The sequence below is a fragment of the Schistocerca gregaria genome, chromosome 3 (assembly GCF_023897955.1).
Source record: "Schistocerca gregaria isolate iqSchGreg1 chromosome 3, iqSchGreg1.2, whole genome shotgun sequence".
NCBI classification, from domain to species: domain Eukaryota; kingdom Metazoa; phylum Arthropoda; class Insecta; order Orthoptera; family Acrididae; genus Schistocerca; species Schistocerca gregaria.
Window position 1 is genome coordinate 380,612,303 of NC_064922.1, and position 25,191 is coordinate 380,637,493.

General features: G+C 41.3%; 1 protein-coding gene across 1 annotated transcript in view; it reads left to right on the forward strand.

The window, feature by feature from the left end:
• LOC126355005 (serine/threonine-protein phosphatase PP1-alpha-like) overlaps positions 1 to 25,191 on the forward strand; it is a 562,342-nt gene that overhangs the window by 510,921 nt on the left and 26,230 nt on the right. The window contains exons 3-4 of the mRNA XM_050005135.1: positions 21,576 to 21,683; positions 21,791 to 21,879. Coding sequence (XP_049861092.1) covers positions 21,576 to 21,683; positions 21,791 to 21,879 — 197 coding nt within the window. The remainder of the gene's footprint in view (positions 1 to 21,575; positions 21,684 to 21,790; positions 21,880 to 25,191) is intronic.

The following is a 25,191-nucleotide window of genomic DNA, read 5'->3' on the forward strand; positions in this document are numbered from 1 at the left end:
CCTAAGGTGTGTCTTCGCAATAAAACAGTGTCTTACTTTAAGTTTTTTGCTGGTAGTATTCCTGAGCCAAGCCTCCAGACACCTCCAAAGGCTTCGCTTCATCGCCATCATTGATGACTTGCACCTTCAGGGGGCGCTCTGTGGCCTCACTGCTACAATGGACGAACACGGCCGTGGCGCACCCTAGCGAATCCTGATGTGTTCATTCAGTTAAATCTATTAAAAAACTGTTGATTCAGATACTTGATTAACATGCGGTTTGCACCAATTGTAAAATGGAAGTTAGATCACATATTTGGGAGATGCATCACCACAAATTATTCTCTTACTTCATTTACTCAATTACTTAAATTTTGCATTAAGAAATGAGCGCGGCCAGTGAGATAGTATAACAGTGCCGAGTCTCAGACAGCTGTCAATTGTAACAGTGGGTAGGTGGATGATACTGCAGCAGTTCTGGGCAACAACAGCAGCTACCAGACCATCAGAAGCCGCTTTCTCAGTGCCCACATGTATACGTCGGCTCAACACATGCCACAGGGTACAACAATTAGCAAGGGATCTGCAACATCGTCATTGGATGTTGGCATCATGATAAAAGGTTCCCTAAACTGGTGTGTCACACTACTCGTCGGTACACGCCAATGGCAGGACATGAGTGCACCTTAATCTACTGAAGACAGTGCATCTAACTTACCAATAAAGGTCCATTTGGGTAAATAGTGAAGGTTCTCTCGTTTGGACGACGTTTACATGACTTGAATTGGGCACCTGATACGCCTCTCATGGCAGGCGACACAGTGACCTACTGCCAGTTCATATGTGCACTTGTAATCCGCTACACCACCCTGGATGTCACATGTTATACGATAAGTCACATAAATTTAAATGTTCTCTATTAAATTAAACTATATGATGTGCGAAACTTAAGGACGAAAATAACTTTCTCATGATGCATCACTGCCAAGTAACGTAGCTCGATGAAACTTGGACCATACGTGGAAGAATTGGTACAGTACAGCACAGAAGTTAACAAAAAAAGTACGCTATGAGACGAATAGAAATTATACCTTGAGACAAAGACAATAATTACACCGAAGTCACCACTATTTATGACGGTCCCTTGGACACAACAAACTTCGGCACTTGGTTCTTAATAGTGTGTGAGATCACCACAGACGGAAATTCATGCTCTGTAGCGTGCTCCCATACTGGCCACAAGGTTGGTAAGGGGTCGTTATGGTAGGGCGTTTCCATTCCTCCACCAGTTCGGTAGACAACTTCTGAATGGTCGTTGGCACATGAAGACGTATTGCTATACGCCTCCCCAACACATCTCACAAGGGATCGTTCGTATTTAAGTCAGGGTAACATGCAGGCAAGTCCATTCGCCGAATATCCCCTCTTTCCAAGAGCTTTTCCATGTGAGTTGTTCCATGCACCAGCGCATTGTCATCCATAGCAACGAAGTCAGGGTCGAATGCAGCCCGTCCAGTTAACTGTGCGGTCTAACGCACGGCTTTCCGAGTGGGAAGGAGCACCTGGTCCCCGGCACAAATCCACCTGGCAGACGTGTGTAGAGGTCTGGTGAACTGGCCAGTCTGTGGATGATTTTTCCATCTGGCTCGGCAAATGCGAGCTGGTTCCCCTTATTCCGCCTCAGCTACACTATGTTGGCGATAGCTGCGCATCAAGTTCTCCACGTACGCGTACACCACCATTACTCTACCACGCAAACATAGGAGCTACACTTGTCTGGTGTGAGACGTTCTCTAGGGGAGGGGGGGGGGGGGGGGGGAGGGGCATCCACCGGGGGCCTACCACACAGTAACCCTGAAAGATTGGTTCGATGTAGGGCGGCAGAGGAGTGAATTGGACTGCGGTAGTCGCCGTGGGGTTGTGGACCACTGCGGCTGCGGTGGGAACAGAGTCTCCCGTTGTTTCTAGACCCCCAGTTAACATACAATACCATGCTGGGTCGAATGCATCACTGAAAAAAAGCCAATTGTCAGGAAGTTACAGTGTCGCAACAATGTTTACTGGTGTGTTGAAATATTTAAAGGTCAGTAAACCCATGCAACATAATGCCTCCACACTAAAATTCCATTGAGCATGTGTGGGATGTGTTGGGAAGACATACTGCAGCACGCCGACCACCCATTGTGGTCTACCGCCCTGCTGGAGGAATGGAACGACCTGCCATAATACGAGGGTCACTCCAAAAGAAATGCCCACTATTTTTTTAAATCCATCATTTGTTTTACAAAATGGTTCAAATGGCTGTGAGCATTATGTGACTTAACTTCTGAGGTCATCAGTCGCCTAGAACTTAGAAATAATTAAACCTAACTAACCTAAGGACATCACACACATCCATGCCCGAGGCAGGATTCGAGCATGCGACCGTAGCGGTCACTCAGATCCAGACTGTAGGGCCTAGAACCGCATGGCCACTCCGGCCGGCTATATTCTACATGTTTGAAAGTTTTACATTGTGTAGATACATCCTTTAGGAACAATATTTTCATTTCTCCACATAATTTCCATCCCTCTCAACTGCCTTACGCCATCTTGGAACCAGGGCCTGTATACTCGCACGGTAAAATTTTAGACCAACCTGTTGGAGTCACTGTTTGGCAGCATGCACAAGCGGGACATCATCTTCAAACCTTGTTCCACGAAGAGTCTTTCAGTTTCCCAAAGAGATGATAGTCACATGGAGCCAGGTCAGGACTGTAAGGCGGGTGCTTCAGTGTTGTCCATCCGAGTTTTGTGACCGCTTCCACGGTTTTTTGACTGACATGTGGCCGCGCATTGTCGTGCAACTACAAAACATCCTGCTTTTGCCGATGTGGTCGAACAAGACTTAGTCGAGCTTGAAGTTTCTTCAGTGTTGTCACTTATGCATCAGAATTTATGGTGGTCCCACTTGGCATGATGTCCACAAGCTTGAGTCCTTAGTAATCGAAAAACACCGTAGCCATAAATTTTCCATCAGAAGGTATGGTTTTGAATTTTTTTTTCTTGGGTGAATTTGCATGATGCCACTCTATTGATTGCCTCTTCATCTCTGGTGAAAAATGATGGAGCCATGTTTCATCATCTGTCACAATTCTTCAGAAATTCATCTCCACCATTCTCGTACTGTTCCAAAAGTTCACTGCATACCGTTTTTTTTGTTTCTTTGTGAGCCATTGTCAACATCCTGGGAACTCACCTGGCACAAATCTTTTTTAACGACAACACTTTCAGTATTCTGCAAACACTTCCTTCCCCTATCCCAACGTAGCGTGACAATTCGTTCACTGTGATGCATCTGTCAGCAGTCACCAATTAGTTAACTTTCTGCACATTGTTTGGAGTGTGTGCAGTACGAGGCCTGCCGCTGCAACGACAATCCTCAATATTGCTGTGCCCGCATTCATCACGTAACCTGCTTGCCCACCGACTATCTGTACTGCGATCGACAGCAGCATCTCCATTCACCTTTTTCAACCTCTTGTGGATGTTTCCCACTGTTTCATTTTTACTGCACAGGAATTCCATGACAGCATGTTGCTTCTGACGTACGTCAAGTGTAGCAGCCATCTTGAAGACATACTGTGACGGCGCCACTCACGGGAACAGGTTAAATTAAGTTTGATAACAAGCGTGAAGGATGTATCTACACACTGCGAAACTTTCACATATGCAGAATGAAAACTGTATTTTTACAAAAATAGTGTGCATTTCTTTTGGAGTGACCCCCGTAACTCCTTATAAAACTCGTGGCCAGCATGGGAGCACATAGCAGAACGTGGGTTTTCGCCCAGGATGATCACACACCAGAATGAAAAACTTGCCACTGTTTGTCATGTCTAGACAATCACACGAATTACAATGTCTTCAGTGTAATCATTGTCTTTCAATGAAAGTGTAATTTCTGTTCGTCTCTTAGCGTATTTCTTCCAGTAACCCTCTGCACTGTACTGTAGCAGTTCTTTCTATGCATGGTTCAAGTTTCATCGAGCTATGTTACTTGGACGCGAAAGTTAAGCTCACCAGTGTATAACTAGCAGAATGTCCATTTGGGCTCTTCTGGACAGTATTTGAGACTCAGTGATGCTACTGTAGTACCATGTGATGATACACAGTACTCCATTGACGAATTTTTTAATAGAAACAAATGATGTGTTGTATATATTCATACTATTAGTATTGTTATTTCAGCTTAAAAAAAAAGTCACATGTTCCACATCCACGAGGATCTCCTCAACATGGATCTATGGAACGAAAAACTAATCTAATCTAATCTAATGTACTACCTGAGTGGAGCCGTGCGTGCCCTTGTATCCGCATTGGCGGATGGATGTTCGCTTTAGAACTATTTGCGCGCGAAGTACGGCTGATACATAACATATTGCATGTTGTGAGCGCCTCACTGTAGGCAGGCCTCACCATATGGCTTTTCTCTGAGAACGGCTGTGTGCGGATGGACCGGTGGACACAGCAGAAAGTATGCGAAATAAGATAACGTTCATCCACCTACAACATCCTTCTGGAAGCAATGATGAGATGAGCCTTGGGAACGACCAGGGAGGATTTTCTGGGATCCTGACAGCCGTCTCCAAATCACTACGCCTTGAGTGGCACAGTAGCACAGCTCCAGTGAGTCCTGAGTTGTATCTCAATGTGTGGGGGCTAACTGTCTGGACAATGATAAATCTAGCTTGGCTGTGATATCAATTACAGTAATGTAGTGTACTACTGTGTAGTGTAATGTAGTGTTGTCAGAATTATAAATTACAATATTTATGGCCTAACAATGCAGCATAGTGTACCAGACCAGTATTATGTGTCTTCTAGATCCCGGATGAACATATATCTGTGCACCAGACGGCCAAGTGGATTACGTTCACATTTTTTTCTTTTTCAAAAATTATATTTTTATGTAGATATTATGTGTAGATTTTTTCGCTCTTAAATACCCTAATGTTTAGAATACTAATACATTTGAAATTTTCTTGTTGCTGCTCCAACCACCCACAAAATTGTAAAACATTTGAAATTATATTCAAGTATAATGTGCTATATTCATGCCAATTAATGTGGAACATTTGGTCTGTTCTTGTGTCTAAATCACAGACTAAAAGAAAACAGCAAATAAATAAACCAGTCATTTCAGTGACAAATACTTCTAACTGCAAATAAGTCAGATCAAGTGTTTCAGGAAAATATACGTGTAAAATTCAAAAACAGAGAAAACCGTTGAGCGTTGCTAATTTGTCTCCATTCCTCAGTGCTGATGAGAGGATAGTAGTACATAAATCGAAAGATGCATTATATTTGAAGGCTGATTACAGTGAAGGAAAGCGAGTAATGGAATAAGAGATAACATCTGTCAAGGGATGCAATATTTTTGCCACAAGGCTGTTAGACGTGTCTGTGAATTTAACGACTGGGTGCTGCCAAAAGCATTCCAGCCAATTCTGGAGCGATGCCAGACGCAGTCGCTACTCTTACGTAACAGATTCCTACGCCAAAACAGATCTGGATGTTGATTAAAATGTGCTTGATTCTAATGAACTTGCGTGTCTGCATTGTAAGTGATGAACGGCCAAAGCTCCCGAGAGACATCTGTAGAAGTGAAGTTGTTGCTCCCTCCATCGTCCACAGATGTTCCGCGTGAGTCGTATTTCGCAATACCGATTTATGGCACCAGGCTAAACCACTCCACGGCTTTCGGTTCACTGAAACATAATGTTTCTGCCCGGCATGGATACAGAGTAATTATCATCCAGCCGAGAACTGTTATTAATCCTAGAACACTAAAGGGAGGGGAAGGGGGGGGGGAGAATGTTACATTGCTACTAAACTATCGCAAAGTTTACAACTCCACCTTTTATACAAAGAAGTCATATTTTATAGGTTATGCATTAGTTAACTTACATTATCAGATCTCCAATGGTATATTACATACAAAATTAAGCACAAAATTTCCTGTTTTATACATTGCTGCAAGCGTAAATTTCAGGGTTCACTTGCCATACTGCTTCAAGACAACCAGTGAGGCATTTTCCTTCGGAAATTTAGCCAAACATCACGTTTCATGCAGCTGTCAAATTCTTGATAAACATTTTGGCTTTGTTTATGAAGGCATTTCTGGCTACTGACATTTTGTTCCTCGACCAAAATTGTAGTTACACACAAGTACAGGGTGACAATTATTGAACAATATGAAAAAAACGTAAATTAGTTGAAAACCACAGCGTGCAGTCACTTTATTAAACATGTAAACGTCGCTACAGATATTCGGATTTAGGTTATGATATGTTCGATATGCCTGCCATCCTTGGCGATTATGTGGCGCAGACAAATAGCGAAATTCTGCTTGACCCGCTGAAGTGTCGGAACATCGATACTGTCGATGACCTCCTAGGTGGCTGTTGTCAGCTCAGTAATGGTTTTGGGGTTATTGCTGTACGCCTTGTCTTTAACATGCCCCCACAAAAAGGAGTCGCACATGTTCAGATCCGAAGAATATGGCGGCCAATCGAAGCTCACGCGAGTGACCTCTGGGTACCACAGAGTCAGAACGCGGTCCCTAAAGTGCCCCTCCAAGACATCAGACACACTCCTGCTTCGATGGGGTCGAGCTCCGTCTTGCACGAACCACATATTGTCAAAATCAGGTAACTTTGGATAATGGGGATGAAATCATCTTCCAGAACCTTCACGTACCGTTCGGTAGTCGCCGTGCGATCAAGGAATATCGCACTAATTATTTCGTGAATGAATAATGCTCACCACACAGTCACCCGTTGATTCTCAGTCCCCCAGTTGCATCAGTTTTGCTTTCTGACAATCCTACCCAAATGAAACTGGGCTTCGTCGCTAAACCAAACCGTACCTGCCCATACTAATTACCATCATGCCCCGCGGCCAACCGAGCAGTTTGAACGTCCTAACGCAAGTCGTTCAGAAGTTAACGACGATTTTATTTAATATAGTTTAATAATAGTCACCCTGCATACAGCGGTGATTAGGTGGGATATCGTACTTGAGATTAAATGTTGCGAGTTTTTGGACAGATTACCCGTAAATGTTTCTGACGCATTATGAAAAGTTACTTTCAGGTCGGCCGTTAACATGAACTCTCAACCAGTTGAAGCTACCCTCTTTCGTAACCGAGTTCGCTAACTGACGCTACTGTTCAGTTTAAGATTCACCTAGCATGCAAATGGATTCAACTGAATTTATTCAATTACCTTGGAACATTATACATGCAGTCGATGTCGTCATAATTTGAATAAATTAATACACTTTGCTAAAGAAAACAATAAAGGGCAGCATTTAAGATAACAATAAATAATTTCAAATTTGCTTGCAAATTTGTGGACAATAAGAATCCAAATGTAAAGCCATCTTATCTGAGGCGAATCTCTGAGTTGTAAAGAACCGGCCATAAATTTAAAAAATATAGAGACAGTTATCAGAATAATGGAAATAAAATGAGCTAGCGTTCGACTATCATTAACTTGCAGTATAGTTGAATTCGTTATGAGGTGGATGGATACACTGTACAACTTGCCTCTAGACAGTTCTATGCCATACCTCATACAGACCGACTCTTGGTGTCATCAGAAATGTTGAGTCGCAAAGTGTGTACCGAATTCTTTGCTCTAAAACAAACCACAGGCACTCCTCATTTTTCAAGACGATGCAAACAGTTGGAAGGTAAAAGTCGTCGTCAAACTGCACCCGAAAAGTGATGACTTTTTCATCTACGCTAATGTGAAACACATCTCTTCTAATGGACAAGTGATTGCACCTATTGAAGTATGCATTTTAGAGCCCATGTTTACAAGAATTTTTTTCTGCCTCATCACTGAATATTGATCAATCCTCCTGCGACACCTTTATTGCATACATTCAGCTTTCCTGTCACAAGCAAGAAGGTCAGTTTCTCCGTGATTCACAACAGTACTAAGCGTTTTCGACACAGTTGTGTATACAATTAGTAATACCCAGTTGTACTATCCATTATCATCGCTAAGAGCACTGGCGTACCGCGAAGCTCAGCAGATTTGAATAAAACAGACATATTGTGATTTTTAAAGCACCTACCAAGAAAGAACACAGACGAGCTTAACTAGACTGAAATGGGTAGCGAAGAGTCCCTTCTTCATAGAACTATAATAGAAGAATATATCTGGCAAAAATTACTCTAATAATTGGACAATGAAAATCACGGGTAAATAAGTCTTTGATAATGAGAGAGCGAGGGACATACTAATTCAGGTAACGATACAACGGCAGTACAACATCTGGCCTTGCCATAAGAGGTTCAAAAAAGGAAGGAACGAAAATTAGGTTCAAAGCCCTGTCGATAACGGGGTCATTGCAGACGGAGCACTAAAAAGGATTCGGAAGGATGGAGAAGGAAAGTCTGGCGTAATCCTTTTCAAGGGAACCATCATGGTATTTGCCTTAAGTGATTTAGGTAAATCGAGGCAAACCTAAGTCTGGGTGGCCAGACGGAGATTTAAACCGGCTTTCTCCCGAATGCGACCCCACTGTGCTAACCTAAACCTCGTTAGGTCACAGTGACTGCAAGCATAATGTAGTGGTTCGGTGGCGTTTGTACCCGTACAATCGCGCTACGGTCACTGAATTAGACAGTAAAAATGTAAATGTCGTGTGACGAGGGCCTACAACCGGGTAGACCGTTCGCCTGGTGCAAGTCTTTCGATTTGACGCCACTTCAGCGACTTGCGCGTCGATAGGGATAAAACGATAATAATAACACAACACCCAGTCCCTAAGCCGAGAAAATCTCCGACCCAGCCGAGAATCGAAATCGAGCCCTTAGGATTGACATCCTGTCGCGCTGACTACTCTGCTACCGGGGGCGGACAATTAGATAGTCATTGCGAATCAACGAGCAATAACACGCTTGAAATGGCTGCTCGCTTGATACGGTAGCCTTACCCAAGCTCCTGAGGTGTCAGCAATTAGGTAAACTTCTGCCACCATAGCGCCTAAACTGTCGGTCCACGTGATGTAATTGGTGCCTGACGACAATGGTCACCCGAAGCACTGTGTTGTTCGTTTGAAGTACAGCCGAAGAATGAGGGTAGCTGTTCGTCCGTGCTTCTATTTGAAAGTCCCTGCACCGAGCATTCGACTAACCAGAGTGGCACTCCTTTTATGGTTCGGCTTTTTGCAGCAACTTCCGAAAGAACCATTCTGAATGCCATGATCTGGCGACCTTCGTATGGCCAACTTCCGCTTTCTGGTAGATCTCTCTTAGTGAAGGCGAGCTCTTATTTAAAGAGACTCTGTTCCAACGGGTCTCGCATTCTTGGCGATAACATGTAACTTATTAGTGCTTTTAATTATTTGGTCGTAAAATTGGAGGAAAATATTTGTATACCTGCGGAAAATCATTATGTTATCATCTCTGTCTAAAACGCTAATAATTAATTTAATATGTCTGACTGACTACCTGAGCAATCTGGAATACTACTGTAGTACTACAGAAGCACACTTGAATATCACGGGACATGGTTCGCTATCCATGACCACAATCATAATGGTGTCCTTTCCCCTGCTACTGTTACGCCAAAATAATTCAATAACTTCTTGCCTATGACAGGTGGCTTAATTCCACACACGCAGATACGCACAGTCACATGTACATAAAACACGTACAAATAAGGAACGACGTTAACATTTCTATAGCTATTCACATAGAAAAGTTACTTCTCTGTTATGACTGATTTGCTGTGTGTTAATACAGTTAGTGCGACTTTTCTTGTGTGGAACTAGGAATGTACAAATTAAATTAAAGTGAATTATTGAAATTTATTGAGCAATCTATAAGTAAAATTACAATCGGACAGAAGCTTATGACATGAAATGTCTACCGAAAGGTGCTATCGTGTCAATCAAGTTCTGTTTTATTAATATATGTTAACGGGAAATGTTACAAATGAACGTATCTTTACAAACAAAAATTTCGCCTAAACTGCGAAGTCACTAAAGGCATAGGAGTTAATAAATGAGACTGTTCAACGCTTTGCTGTGAAGAAAGTATGATTTCATTACTGGAGCCATAGAATGGAGCAAAACATTGGTGTGAGAGAAAATTCTGTGTTTCAGTGTGAAATCGAATATATGCCAGTTTATTGTTCTGAATTAATTGATGCAGTTTCAACTTTCTTCACTGTCATTTATCTTTACTTAAAATCCGATACGTGCTATTTGGTTTATATGTAAAACATACACCAATCTCAAAAAAAATTAGCGCCAAAATTAAAAGCTTTACTGGTAAACTAACTACAGCGACGGACGTAGCTTCGCCTCACCTACTTGATTTTTTTTTTTTTTTTTTTTTTTTTTTTTTTTTTTTTTTTTTTTTTTTCGACGCAAGTTGCGTGGAGCGCCCAGCACTCGGTGTTGCCCCGGTGCGAACCACTTGGACTGATGTACAGCTCCAGCGATTGTCAGCGGCTGCAGGATACTGCTCTTTTGAGATTCTTGCGTGTTCTCCTCTATGCAGTCTTTCTCATTCGACTTTGAGGAAACTGTGCGGTAAAAAAAAAATCAATTTTTCCTCATCTTGCAATGAGTCGTCTCCAACAAACGGCGTGAGATTGGAAAATTTTAAGAATGGATCCGCTACTGCTTACTGGTTTGGCGGGCAGGCACACGGAGGATGGGGAGTGAGTCATTGTCTTGCCCTTGATCCCTCTCTGATAGGAAACTGCGTTTTATTCAGTTCGTTCTGGCAGCTGGTTGAGTGCAGGTCTGTTAGGACTTGTTGACAGATTCTGTTTACGTGAAAATGGATGTAAAAACAGAGCAACGAGTTTGTGTGAAATTTTGTTTTAAAACCAGGAAATCAGCTTCTGAGACTTACAAACTATTAAAAACAGCTCTCAGAGATAATTGTATGAGTCAGTAAAATGTTTTTGTCTGGTTCAACAGATTTAAAAATGGTCGCAAATCATCTGAAGACGAAACACGGTCCGGCCGTCCTTCCATCTCAAAAACGAATGAAAATGTTGTGAACGTTCGCGACTTCGTGCGTTCTGGTCGTAAGCTTACAATTAGGGAGATGGCTGATGAACTTAATTTAAGTTTCCATGCAGCTCAGTCAATTTTAACTGAAGATCTGAACATGCGTCGAGTGTCCACAAGATTCATTACAAAAGTGTTGTCAAGTGACTAGAGACAATACCGAGTTGAAGGATGCCAAGATCTTCTTAATCGTAGTAAAAATGGCCCAGATTTGTTAAATAGGATAATTACAGATGACGAATCGTGGGTATATGGATATGATCCTAAAATCAAAGTGCAGTCTTCGCAGTGGAAGAATCCAGGTTCACCACGACCGAAAAAGCATGGCAATGTCAGTCGAAGGTGAAGACAATGTTGATGATTTTTTTCGATTCTACCGGTATTGTGCATCTTGAATTTACCCCTGGAGGACAGTCAATTAACCAGGAATACTACAAATGTGTCCTTGAGCGTTTGCGCGAGAAGATGTGAAAGAAAAGGCCTGCATTGTGGAAAGACGGGTGCTACACTGTGACAATGCTCTGGCTCATTGTGTCTTCTCCATCGTTGAATTTTTGACCAAATTCAAAATTACTGTGCTTCCACAACCGCCATATTCCCCTGATTTGGCCCCTGCGGACTTCTGTCTGTTTCCTAAACTGAAATTTTCACTGAAAGGAAAGCAGTTTGACTCCACTGAAGACATCCAGGCAAATATGGAGAGCGTCCTTGACACACTAGAGGAAAAAAAATTCCAGGAATATTTCCAGAAATGGAGACACCGTTGGAGTGGGCGTGTTCAGTCAGAAAGGAGCTATTTTGAAGCAGAAGCATCTCAGTAGCATGTAAGTATCACCATTGTACAAGTACAAGGCCATTCTTACAACTTTCCAATCACACTTCATATGTAAAGTTGGCTGTAAAATGGTAAAGGCCTAAACTACTGGCTTGCTGATAAAGACTCTTTAACTCTCCAGAAAGGGAAATTGGAATGGGGTGTGCTGGCCTGATATATGAATATAGTTGTAAGCACAACAATGGACGCTCGTGTAACAAAGTATTGGAGTGGCGTCCATTTATTAATAATTTACTGCCAAATTTAAAATTTTTGTGATCCTCACAGTAAAAGCTTTTAACAAACAGTTTCTCAATTCATAGTCCACTTCTCAAACAAACACAAATGATCGCTAGTAGTCGCCTTTATAACAGAATCCATTATCGACTACCACCACTGTAGTTCACGGTGAACTTCCTCTTTTCTTTGTCAAAATAATGCAGTCTCTGTTAGCGCAGGAATACTTGCGGTTTGTGATCACGGCTGGTCCGTTCTCGTACTTTTGATGTCTTGATCATCTTCTACCTTCCGCGTTGATCTACTAAATCTTTAGTTCTTAAATCTTGTCTGTTAAGTCTTCTTCCTCTTCTGTCTTTATTTTCTCCATTGATAGACTCGGAAGAATTGTGATCTCCTCTTAAATTTTGGTATTTCAGTGCAAAAATGCTGCTATCATTGCTTCTACTGGTTCCGTACCATAATTCTCGTCTCGAAGTTATCGCTTCACGCTGTTACAACAAAGAAAACTGCCTCTTTTCTGCAAAATTATCCCAGTTACCCACTAATAAACGACACGTCCCTTCTGGCTGTCTTTACCTTGCCACGTCCCACCTTCAACGGCCTTTTTCGTTTCACTTCCCTCTTAATAGAAATTTTCTGGAACTACATTTCCCCTATCAGCTCAAAGCATTCAATTTTCCATATAATTTACATACAGACAAAATTACGCAGAATGTAATAACATATTTTCAAAATCTCTGAATTAGTTTACATTTATATCAAAAAATTAATGATGTACAAATTACATTAAATCATCATATGTATCGTTGAAAATACGCTGTGTCAGTTTGCGACAGAGAAAATCTCCGTCACAAGTCGTCCCCAGAACATATATTAAATTAATATTCCATTTTTATTAGTTACTGATTAACAAAATTTCCTAATTAATTATCGACTACTTACTTCTCCCACAAACTCAACGTAGTCTTTGATTTTAACCTCAGTATCGCTACCCCTTAAGAGTGTGTCGTGACCATTCGTGGTGTGTCTTTGATTGAGGAATATTCTGAAATTTCAGCAAAGGTTGCAACTGCACCTTCAGGAAGAAGGTGATTTAAAGCCCCTAGAATGCCCGCAGAGGGAATCAGACAATGATCCCCACATGTAATTTTTTTTAGAAGCAGTAAATCTTCAATATGACATTTAAATGAGAATCCTTTCATCCGTTTCCAAACGGCAGTAATGAGTCGCATACAGAGCATTAAAGAGAAAACAGGATTGCCAGGCCAGTCGTATCAACAGGGAATGGCATCTAGACCACCACCTTATTGTAATTTCAAGCATTTCAATCGGTTGAATACAATTTCTTCTGGCGGAATTTTGCAGTTGTAGATGTTTCTTCAAATGACAATCCAGCTAGTCGAAACCTGCAACAGACATCTGAGCGAAATTTTAAAACTTGTTCATTTAGCTTCTCAGTTTCTCGAAAAGCACCAAGCGTTTTTTTTTTTTATGATTATTAATTGGATGACCCCACTGAACTCTCTGGCACTGTTCCCTGCAAAGAATATCCAAAACAAAAACGCTAATCAGCCAGAACATTATGACCACCAACCTACTATTGATATAAACCCATCCAGTAGACAGCAGGGTCACACGGACGGTGCTTATACTCTGAAGAGCCAAATAAACTGGTACACTTGCCCAATATCGCTTAGGGCACCCACGAGCACGCAGAAGTGCTGCAGCACAACGTGGCATGGACTCGATTAATGTCTCAAGTAGTGCAGGATGGAACTGACACCATGAATGCTGCAGGGCTGTCCATAAATCAGAAAGAGTGCAAGGGGACGGATACCTCTTCTAAAGAGCACGTTGCAAGGCATACCAGATATGGTCAATAAGGTTCATGTCTGGGGAGTTTGATGGCCAGCGGAAGTGTTTAAATTCAGTAGAGTGTTCCTGGAGCCACTCTCTAGCAATTCTGGACATATGGGGTGCCGCATTGTCCTGCTGAAATTTCTCAAGTCCGTCGGATTGCACAATGGCCATGAATGGATGCAGGTTATCAGACAGGATGCTTACGTGTGTTTCACCTGTCAGAGTCATTCCTAGACATATCATACCAACTGTACACACCCCACACGATTACAGAGCTTCCACCAGCTTGAACAGTCCCCTGCTAACATGCAGGGTCAATGGATTCATGAGGTTGTCTCCATACTCGTACAATTCCAACCACTCAATACGATTGGAAGGAGACTCGTCCGACCAGGCAACATGTTTCTAGTCATCAGTAGTCCAATGTCAGTGTTGATGACTCTAGGCAAGGCGTAAAGCTTTGTGTCGTGCAGTCATCAAGGGTGCACGACTGGGCTTTGGTTCCGAAAGCCCATATCGATTATCTTTGTTGAATGGTTCGCACACTGACACTTGTTGACGGACCAACACTGAAATCTGCAGCAATTTGCGGAAGAGTTGCACTTCTGTCACGCTGAACAATTCTCTTCAGTCATCGTTAGTCTCATTCTTGCAGGATCTTTTTCTGGCCGCAGCAATGCCAGAGATTTGATGTTTTACCGAATACCTGATAATCACGGTACACTCGTGAAATTTTCGTTTGGGAAAATCCCCACTTCATCGCTACTTCGAAGCTGCTGTGCCCCATCACTCATGCGCCGACTGTAACACCACTTTCAAACTCACTTAAATCTTGATAAACTGCCATGTAACCTATCTAACAACTGCGCCAGACACTTGTTGGCTTTTATAGGTGTTCTGGACCTCAGTGCCATCTTCTGCCTGTTGACATATCTCTGTATTGGAATAAGCATGCCTATTCCATTTTCTTTGTCGCTGCCGTGTAGTATCAGTGAGCAGGCTGTCCATGCGCAGAATGGGGAAAACTTGCGATCTATCTGAGTCTGATGGAGAGCAGACTGTGATGGCCCGAAAGCTCGGCACGAGCATTTCGGAAACAGCACGACTTGTTGGGTGTTCGAGGAGTGCTGTGCTGCACTGTGTGTCTTCAGTATGTGGCGAAACCGAGGTGAAAACACGTCCAGACGGCGTGGGATTAGGCAGCTGTCCCTCATTACAGATGGCGGACATTGTAGGCTGGGCAGACTGGTAAAACAGGACTGGCGACGAACTGTAGCGGAACTAACATCAGACTTCATTGGTGGGAAGTGTACAAGTGTGTCTTAACACACAGTGCACCAAACACTCCTAACGATGGGCCTTCGCAGCTGATGACCCATGCATGTTCCAATGTCAACATCATGATATCAGCAACTATGACTCAAGTGGACACGTAATCATAGGCACTCGGTGTTGGCACAATGGCAGAGCGTTGCATGATCAGATGCATCCTGATACATTCTTCATCATGCCGATGGGAGGGCACGAATCCATTGTCTTCCAGGGGAACAGCTCCTTGACACCAGTACAGCAGGATGGAGTCAATCCAGCTGCGGCTTCATTATGCTCTGCGAAACATTCACTTGGGCATCCATGTGTCCAGTGGAGCTAGTGCAAGGCACCATGATGGCCAAGGAGTATCGTACACTGGGTTGCAGACCACGTATACCACTTCATGATGATCATCAACATTCCCAGAAAGACTGTTGCTAACTTTGGCATATTGTAGAATAGCCAGGATTCTGCTGGAAGATACTTCGCAATTTGTTGTTCACTTTGTCAACCACATGACCACGACATTTCCCAACTCTCTGCACATGTTGCACAATATCCAGGACGTCACACAGTTGAGTAGCAGCAGCTTCCAGGCATGTGATGGCTGTTGATACCACTGAAACGTTGGCGTTCATGTATGCCAAGCTTCCAGACAAGGTATCTGTAAAGACCTCTTTCACAGTTTTGATGGAACTCGATTCATACTATCAAGCCCAAAAAAAAGTCGTCATTATTTTGGTATTGTTAGTGCAGTAATACACAGCAGCATTAAGCTAAGAAAAGCATTGTGTAAGAACGGGTTGATGGGGGAGAGGCAGTGAAGGTGCTAGGTCCTTGAATTTTTGCAGCTGTAACGAACCTTTCACGTAGATTTTCTTGCCACAGTAAATTAATTTGCTCACATCAGGGTAATTGGATCGCACATCCTCTGCAACACTGTGTAACTCATGTGCAAGACGAGTGACGTACAACATTGGGGGTTAGAGAATCTGAAGCCCCTTGGCTGCTTTAGCCATCTATTAAGCACCATCTGTTACTAGCAGCAAAACACTGTCTCTGTTCACACCATCCGGCCGCAGTAACTTCATAGAGTTGTCAAACAAAAGGAGAACCGTCAATCTGGTTACTCTCTTGAGAGCTTCACATGTTAAGAGGAACTTATCTCCAAACCCGTCAGCTTTTGGAACACCAACAACAACATTTGCGACATAACACCCACCCACATCAGTGGTTTCATCTATGGACGCCCAGACCTTTTGATCAGCAACACTAATTCTTATTTTGCTAAGCACCTCCTCGTACCACACAGATAAATAGTTTTTTATCAGTGTTGATTCATATGGAACTGGATGTGTTGTGTACTTTTCCAAGAAGCGCCTGAAGCATGGGTCCTTCAGCGTCTCCAGTGAAATGCTGCAAGACACCATCATCTCACACAAGTCCTCGAAGAAGAATTGCACGTAACCTGTCTGCACAAATAAGGACTCTGGTACGCAAAATCTCCTGTACAAGTAAAAACGGAAGAACAATAGTTGGAGAATTTAGCGAGATGATTTAAGATTGAGAATTACATTGTGTTGATGAGATCAAGTGAGGGAAAAGGTGTTTCCTGAGTCATAGGCAATTCACTACATTGTTAATACTATGGTACTGCTATATTTCTACTACCTCAAGAACTAGTGTATATGTCATGTGGCAGTGAATAAATGCTTCACAGAGTTATTGCCATATCAGATTTGTATTCGGTCTCAAGCTTTCAATGACTTCCTCTGTTGTCATCATCTAGAGATTTTAATAAGCCAATTGGTACTTCATTTAGTTGGCAAAATTATATCATATAGATGTCACAAAGTCATGGAACTCCCATATGCTACCAGAGATTATGTCGACATCTGTTACTGAAGAATGTTGGTTGGGGGTTGGGTTGACTGTGGGAAGAGACCAAACTGCGACGTCATCGGTCTCATCGGATCAGGGAAGGACAGGGATGGAAGTCGGCCGTGCCCTTTCAGAGGAACCATCACGGCATTTGCCTGGAGCGATTTAGGGAAATCATGGAATACCTAAATCAGGATGGCTGGACACTCGATGGAACCATCGTCCTCCCGAATGCGAGTCCAGTGTGCTAACCACTGCACCATCTCACTCGGTAGAATGTTGGTAGTAATGTTCATTTCATTATATGGTGGATGAGTTAGTTATTTCTCTGTAGCCTTTCTGCATCATGTGCCTGTGTACATACACCACTAGGGGTATGGCTGCAATCCCCGTTAAAGTTATGATTATACACTCTTTGTTGGATGTTTCATTGGTGCCCACACTCATAAGCTGTAAATGTTAATTGAATTTGCAACCATTGCCCACCTCTCGGTTGCAAAGCATGTATTTGCCTCTTAAACACAGCTATTTCATGAAAGTGGTAGTGATGAATGCTTGTAGCATTCTGTATGTATTTGTATTGTTTGTAGTTCTGGAAGGGGTGGTAGGAGGAGGGAGGAGGAGGAATAAAAGGAGCAGAAGATAGTGAACCACAGAGCCAGTACATAGCTAGTACCACTAAGAAAGTGGTCCCCATCTGATAGATGTCTTACCTTCAACATTGACACATATCCTCACTCCAAGAGGCACTGCAGAGAGCTTTGGGATATGATCATTTTGACTTGGGCCTGGAGTCTGCTGACCAGGAACCTATCACCTATTACCCAGCTTGCCAAACAAATAATGGAAATAAAAATTTCTTCCAACACCATGATTCAAATTGGCTACTCAGCTCAGATTTAAGTGCCCCCACAAAAGTGATAAGTATAAATAAATATTCATTATAGAGCTCAGGTGTAACTACATGTAGTTTGAGAGTAATATCACTTAGTGGAACTCGGGACTAACTCAAGTAAAATTACATTTTAACCAACTGTGTTGTGTCTCTCTACCAAGCCGTACTGATGGTTCACATCTGACACCAAGCAGTAGTTCATAAACCTATGAGTATTATTCAGTAGCTATGCTAAAATGACATACCCTGCCAAAATAAGTTCATCAGTTGTGAACAGACTGCCCACAAATACATTTACATTTTTTAAGAACTCTTAAACACTCCTGAATATTTTTCATCTTTTCCACAAATGAAACCAAAAAGAGACCATTGGGGTGGGAAGATTAAGATGCAATGCCCTGTCAGTGATGCGGTCATTAGAGATGGACCACAAGCTTGGATTAGGAAAGGAGGGGCAAGGAAATTGGCCATCAGCAATCACAGGAACCCCTTCTTACCATTGCGTTACACAAACAATTTCAAAAAATTATGGAAAACCAAAATATGAGTGATCAAAACTATCATCCTCCAGAATGTAAGTCTAGTGTCTTAACAACTGAAAACTAACTAGTTTCATAAGACCCAACACTAGTGCAATGAATCACTTCTCTTTTACATAAGTGCATTATGCAGTTATTCTGTAGCCAGAAGTGCTAACACACACTTGTGCAATAGTACTTAACTTGGAAGTGTCTGATTCTAATCCTGATACATGAAGAAATTTCCATTGCCTCATTTGGCCAGCAAGTGGAGGAGAGTTGGTGGGATAAAATCCCTGACCACGAAACTTTGCATCCATGTCCTAGGTTAAATTCCATACTCAGAATAGTTATATGTACCTGGGAAATAAATTTCGAAATGCACCACGTCCACAAACACTCCTGTTTAATTAAAGACTATCAGGAATCACTTACCAAAATGCCATTTAAACAGTGCATCATGAATTGAGGGCATATGACACTACTTACAGTTATCTGTCTGTAGGAGGCCAATGTTAGCCTCATGGCACCATTGGTATATGAGTGAGAAGCAGGTTGTGCACCAGTAATATGTCCACATCTCTCTCTCTCTCTCTCTCTCTCACACACACACACACACACACATATATATTAAAAATAAAGATTCCAAGACTTACCAAGCGGGAAAGCGCCGGCAGACAGGCACATGAACAAAACATACAAACACACACACAAAATTACGAGCTTTCGCAACTGGCAGTTGCTTCGTCAGGAAGGAAGGAAGGAGAGGGAAAAATGAAAGGGTGTGGGTTTTAAGGGAGAGGGTAAGGAGTCATTCCAATCCCGGGAGCGGAAAGACTTCCCTTAGGGGAAAAAAAAGGACAGGTGTACACTCGCGCACACACACACACATATCCATCCGCACATACACAGACACAAGCAGGTTGTGCACCAGTAATATGCTTGTGTCTGTGTATGTGCGGATGGATATGTGTGTGTGTGTGCGAGTGTACCAGTTTGGGAGGGTAGTTGCGGGATCAGAAGCAGATAACCAGAGCCACTTCCTCATCCCCTCAAACCCTAAACCTCTCACAGAAGAACCCCAAAAGTGCCCCACTTGTAACAGAATACTTCCCGGGACTGGATCAGACCTTGAATGTGGCTCTCCAGCAGGGATACGACTTCCTAAAATCCTGTCCCGAAATGAGATCCATCCTTCATGAAATCCTCCCCACTCCACCAAGAGTGTCTTTCCGCCGTCCACCTAACCTTCGTAACCTCTTGGTTCATCCCTATGAAATCCCCAAACCACCTCCCCTACCCTCTGGCTCCTACCCTTGCAACCGCCCCCGGTGTAAAACCTGTCCTATGCACCCTCCCACCACCACCTACTCCAGTCCTGTAACCCGGAAGGTGTACACGATCAAAGGGAGAGCCACATGTGAAAGCACCCACGTGATTTACCAACTGACCTGCCTGCACTGTGATGCTTTCTATGTGGGAATGACCAGCAACAAACTGTCCATTCGCATGAATGGACACAGGCAGACAGTGTTTGTTGGTAATGAGGATCACCCTGTGGCTTAACATGCCTTGATGCACGGCCAGCACATCTTGGCACAGTGTTACACCGTCCGAGTTATCTGGATACTTCCCACCAACACCAACCTATCCGAACTCCGGAGATGGGAACTCGCCCTTCAGTATATCCTCTCTTCTCGATATCCGCCAGGCCTCAACCTCCGCTAATTTCAAGTTGCCGCCACTCATACCTCACCTGTCTTTCAACAACTTCTTTGCCTCTGTACTTCCGCCTCGACTGACATCTCTGCCCTTACTCTTTGCCTTTAAATATGTCTGCTTGTGTCTGTGTATGTGCGGATGGATATGTGTGTGTGTGTGTGTGTGTGTGTGTGTGCGAGTGTACACCTGTCCTTTTTTTCCCCTAAGGGAAGTCTTTCCGCTCCCGGGATTGGAATGACTCCTTACCCTCTCCTTTAAAACCCACATCCTTTCATTTTTCCCTCTCCTTCCTTCCTTCCTGACGAAGCAACTGCCAGTTGCGAAAGCTCGTAATTCTGTGTGTGTGTTTGTGTGTTTTGTTCATGTGCCTGTCTGCCGGCGCTTTCCCGCTTGGTAAGTCTTGGAATCTTTGTTTTTAATACACACACACACACACACACACACACACACACACACACACCTTTGTCATGAATAATAACAGTAAAACAACATGAAATCCTATCAATCCTATATACATCCATCACTATCGCCTGCACTGGAGAGATAAAACTTTTACATAGACTTCAAAAAGGACAGGTTCCACTGTATATGAGCAAGAAAAGGCTTTTGCATTAGGTAGCTGAACAAAATCCCACATGTCTCCTAGCCTACAATGCCATAGTACTTTACCTTTTCACCTCAAAGAACATAGTGTTAGTTTCTCTACTTTTACTATTTGCAGGGTTTTTTTTATGAAACCATGTTATCTAGTTTTCATCCACTCATACCTTCACTCTCACCTTCCACAGCATAAAATAGTACCCCTGTCAAAGCTTCTTCATGGGCAGGAGACAGCAAATTGTGGTTTGACTTAATATGCTAGTATATGTTGTACTGATATCTCTGAAGTTTAGGAACCATTGGTACACTGTTATATGTACAGGAATCCCATTGAAAACCAAAGGAGAAAACTTAATCATGATCCTAATATACCACAACATATACAAATGGCATTATTTTTGCTCCTGACACTGTTCTTAGCTTAACTGTAACTTTATGTTTTGTCTGTGTGAAGTTAAAAGTGAATAACTTGTTCTACATTAAAGAAAATGTAAATGAATAGAATTTTGATGTGCTATTTAGACAACATACTAAAACATTTTGTAATTTGCTGTCTTGACTTTGCATCTGCCACATAAAATATGCCCGATGTTACAGTAAAGATAGAGCTGTAAGCAGAAGAAAACTTCATATGATGTAAGCTAACAACTATTTTCTCATTTTGTTACAGGGGAAAGAATTCTCTAGAAACAATCTGTCTGCTGTTAGCATACAAACTAAAGTATCCCAATAACTTCTTCTTACTAAGAGGGAACCATGAATGTGCAAGCATTAACAGGTAATGAAACTGGCATTACTAATTTCAAATAACTTTTTTCTCACTCTGATATTAATTTATGTTGTGTACAAAACTGTTCCATAATACCATTCTTTTTTTTTTTTCAGAGTATATGGGTTCTATGACGAGTGCAAAAGGCGATATAGTGTGAAATTGTGGAAGACTTTTACTGATCTGTTCAACTGCCTGCCAGTTGGTGAGAAACACTTATCATTTTCACTTAAATCAAATTAAAGTTTGGATTACATTTAGTGAGTGAAAGATTACAATGATAGCTAAAGTCGTCACACTGAAAGGCTTTCATCGGTCATGCACACTACACAGATAAACTCTGAGAGGAGCAAGCACTTGCTATGAGTTGAGGAGTGTGTGGAGGCTATACACTGTACGACCTAGTCATCTTGAAAAGCCGAAACAGTGCTGTCAATAGTGATGTTCCTGAAGGAAACTTTATAAGTAACAGTGTTGATTCTGTTATGTACATTGGCATTCTTCTTTCCCTTCTTTGGACCAGATTCTAATTATAATGTTTTTTTGAGAACTGTGTCAGATTTACACTCATCAGCCTCAATTTGAATGTCATGGCACCAGGAGGCAACAATCTCAACCTCATCACTACTCTCCCTCTAGTGTCTAGACAGTTGAGACAGAACTAAAATAAAATAATTTTTTTAGAAAGAAGCAGATTTGTAAATATAGTGATTACCACAAAATTAATTGAAATTAAAAATGTCAGTCCATCACTAATATAAATTTTTGTCAGGTTACACAATGCTGCATACAACTGACCTTCTTTTACTAAATAATGTAATACAAGAAATAGTTGCATGTTCTAACTTACCAACAAATAGCCTTTTTATTATTATTATTGATGTATCTGAGCTCATAAATTTTGCTGCTGCGTCATCTAAGTGAGGATTTTTTTTTTCTGTCTCTGAAAGGACTGAAAATAAAAACAAATGTGAATGTTGAAAACCATTTTCAATGATTTACATATAGATGCTACATATATATTAAGACTATTTTTCCACATAATTAACATGGAAAATGAAATTTTTTTTAATCCCCTCTGCAAAAATATTGACATCTGCAAGTCATTTCAGATGACACATCATCTCCTTAACCACTTCATCATTTTCAAAAAAAATGTGAATGTCACTTTTTGCACAATCAAGACTGTAGGGAAGGTAAATCACCACCTATAGTTGACACCAGTGAAAATTTTTTAAGGTTTTGCATATTGTTGTGCCACAGAATGAAACTGGACAAAGCATGTCACTTAGTTTTCTTGAAATTCTTTTTTTGGTATTTCAGTCAAACATGGTTTAAAATTTCCAAACTGAGCATGACATCATACTATTCAGATATAGATGCAGTCTGGAGCCCTCTAAGACTGAGTGAAATATAATAGTTGTTAGTCCATACAGATCTCCAAATGGCAATGTAAATGCATTTTTGGTAAATCTGAATTAGTGGTTTAAAAAAAGCTGTTGAAGTTTAAAGCAAATATTGGTGGGTGTGGGGATTCTGACATTGAAATGGCTAATTAAGGGCAACAAAATTCCAGTACATATTTTATCATTTTAAAATCATTAAACTTGCACTGCACAAACAAATGTCAAACATATAATGATACATCTTTAGATAATATTATTGTTAATTTACATAGAGATGAATATGTAGCTAGTCTGGCAGGAGGAGAATTCACAGACTATGATTTATTGCTATTAACATTCTGTCATAAGCACCCAACTTATTCTGAACTTAGTGTATGAGTGTCAAATAGATGACAATTATTTTGATAATTTTTTTTTAATATTGACATTTGTGATATTCTTCTTTCTTATTAATAAATCTTAGCTCCACAGATAAACATAAAAATAAAACAGTTAATTGATATACAAAAGAACTGGCAAAAAAAGATTTATCTAATTTTGAATTGAATAGATAAAAGTGAGTGATGATAATCAGGGTTTACAATGCTTGCCTGAGAGATAAAAAAATCATTTATCCCCATTCTCAAAAATGGTGAAAATAGCTCCTCCAGAGTTACTGACCTATCTCTGTTCTGCAATAATCTAAAATATTTGAATCATTCATGTACAATAAATTTTAAAAAAATATTTTGAAAAACAAAATTTTTGAAGCTTTTGCTGCCACTTGTTTATTTCTTGCTTATTGGCTTTTATCCCAGGATCTTTGGCCAACATTTAACAATTATTCCGACATTTTGTGAGCACAAGTGGCTGACACTGATAGGCATTCATCACTCATTGCTGGTGCAACAGCAGCATTTATACATCATGCAGCCAGACCTACTTTGGAAGAATGTATCAACCAATTTAGCAAGGAGATCTTAGAAGTGTCCTACCTCATGTGGAAACAGAAATCTATGTGTAGGAGCAGTTACCCTGGAATGATATATTTTAGACTCTTTCAGTTTCATATTTCATGTGGCTAACTCATGTCAGTAACATTTTAAACATAGAAAAATATGACTGTACAGTAGGTTATATGCAACACTTCTCCTATGGAGTACAACCCCCCCCTTTTTTTTACCTGGTGTAGAATACTAAGAGCTGTGAATCTACAGTGTCGCTACATTCTTTGTCGCGAATAATATTAAAGAGTGTGTTGCGAGAGAAGCAATTCACAAACACAACATCAGAAATAACACAAACATTGACATTTTTCATGGCACAGGCTAGTGAGACAAAGAAACTCGAATCAAGTGAATGCCCTCAGAATTTTTAATACATTTCCTCTCTCCACACAATCCATGACATTTAAAAATTTCAAAACAATTACATAACTGGCTGACGGCAAATCAATGTTAAAATAGTAAAGATTTCTTTTATAATTACAATGTTGATTTTAATATTTAAGATTGATACTTTACTCTTTCATCTGATAGAACAGTGTTTTTTTTTTTTTTTTAATTAAAGATTCTAACTGTACCTTTTGGTGTGAGTACACTATATATGACAAAGCCTATTTCATTGAGAATGATCAGTTGTGAGTATACATAGATTTAAAAGGTGTAGCCTTTCCAATGTCTCACAATATGCAGCTGCACGGATTGTGGTTCATGATAGCATTAAGTCTTGTGACCTCCTGAAGTGAAGAACTGCAGAGCAGGTTCACAGCATGACTTGATGGATAAGTGACAAACTCATTTTTATAGTGGTAGAAAGCTATTACTCTGCTGTGATATATGTTTCAGTAGTAATTATGTTGAAAAATAATTAGTATATGTAAAGCCTGGTGTAAAATTATGAGACAAAATTGCAGCCTATGACCTTCAGGAGCCACAATTTTTAGTTGTGCTGATAGACACTTGTAGAAGTACATGAAACTGCCACTACTAAACTGACAAAGCGCTTTAATAGGCTAAGAAAACTGTCTGCCTTGGGGAAACTTAGTACCCAGTCGCAGCACATGCTCTACAGTGTGACTCAAAGGATCCGAGTGAGTGCCTGCTTCACGAGTGAGATATATACACTGTCAA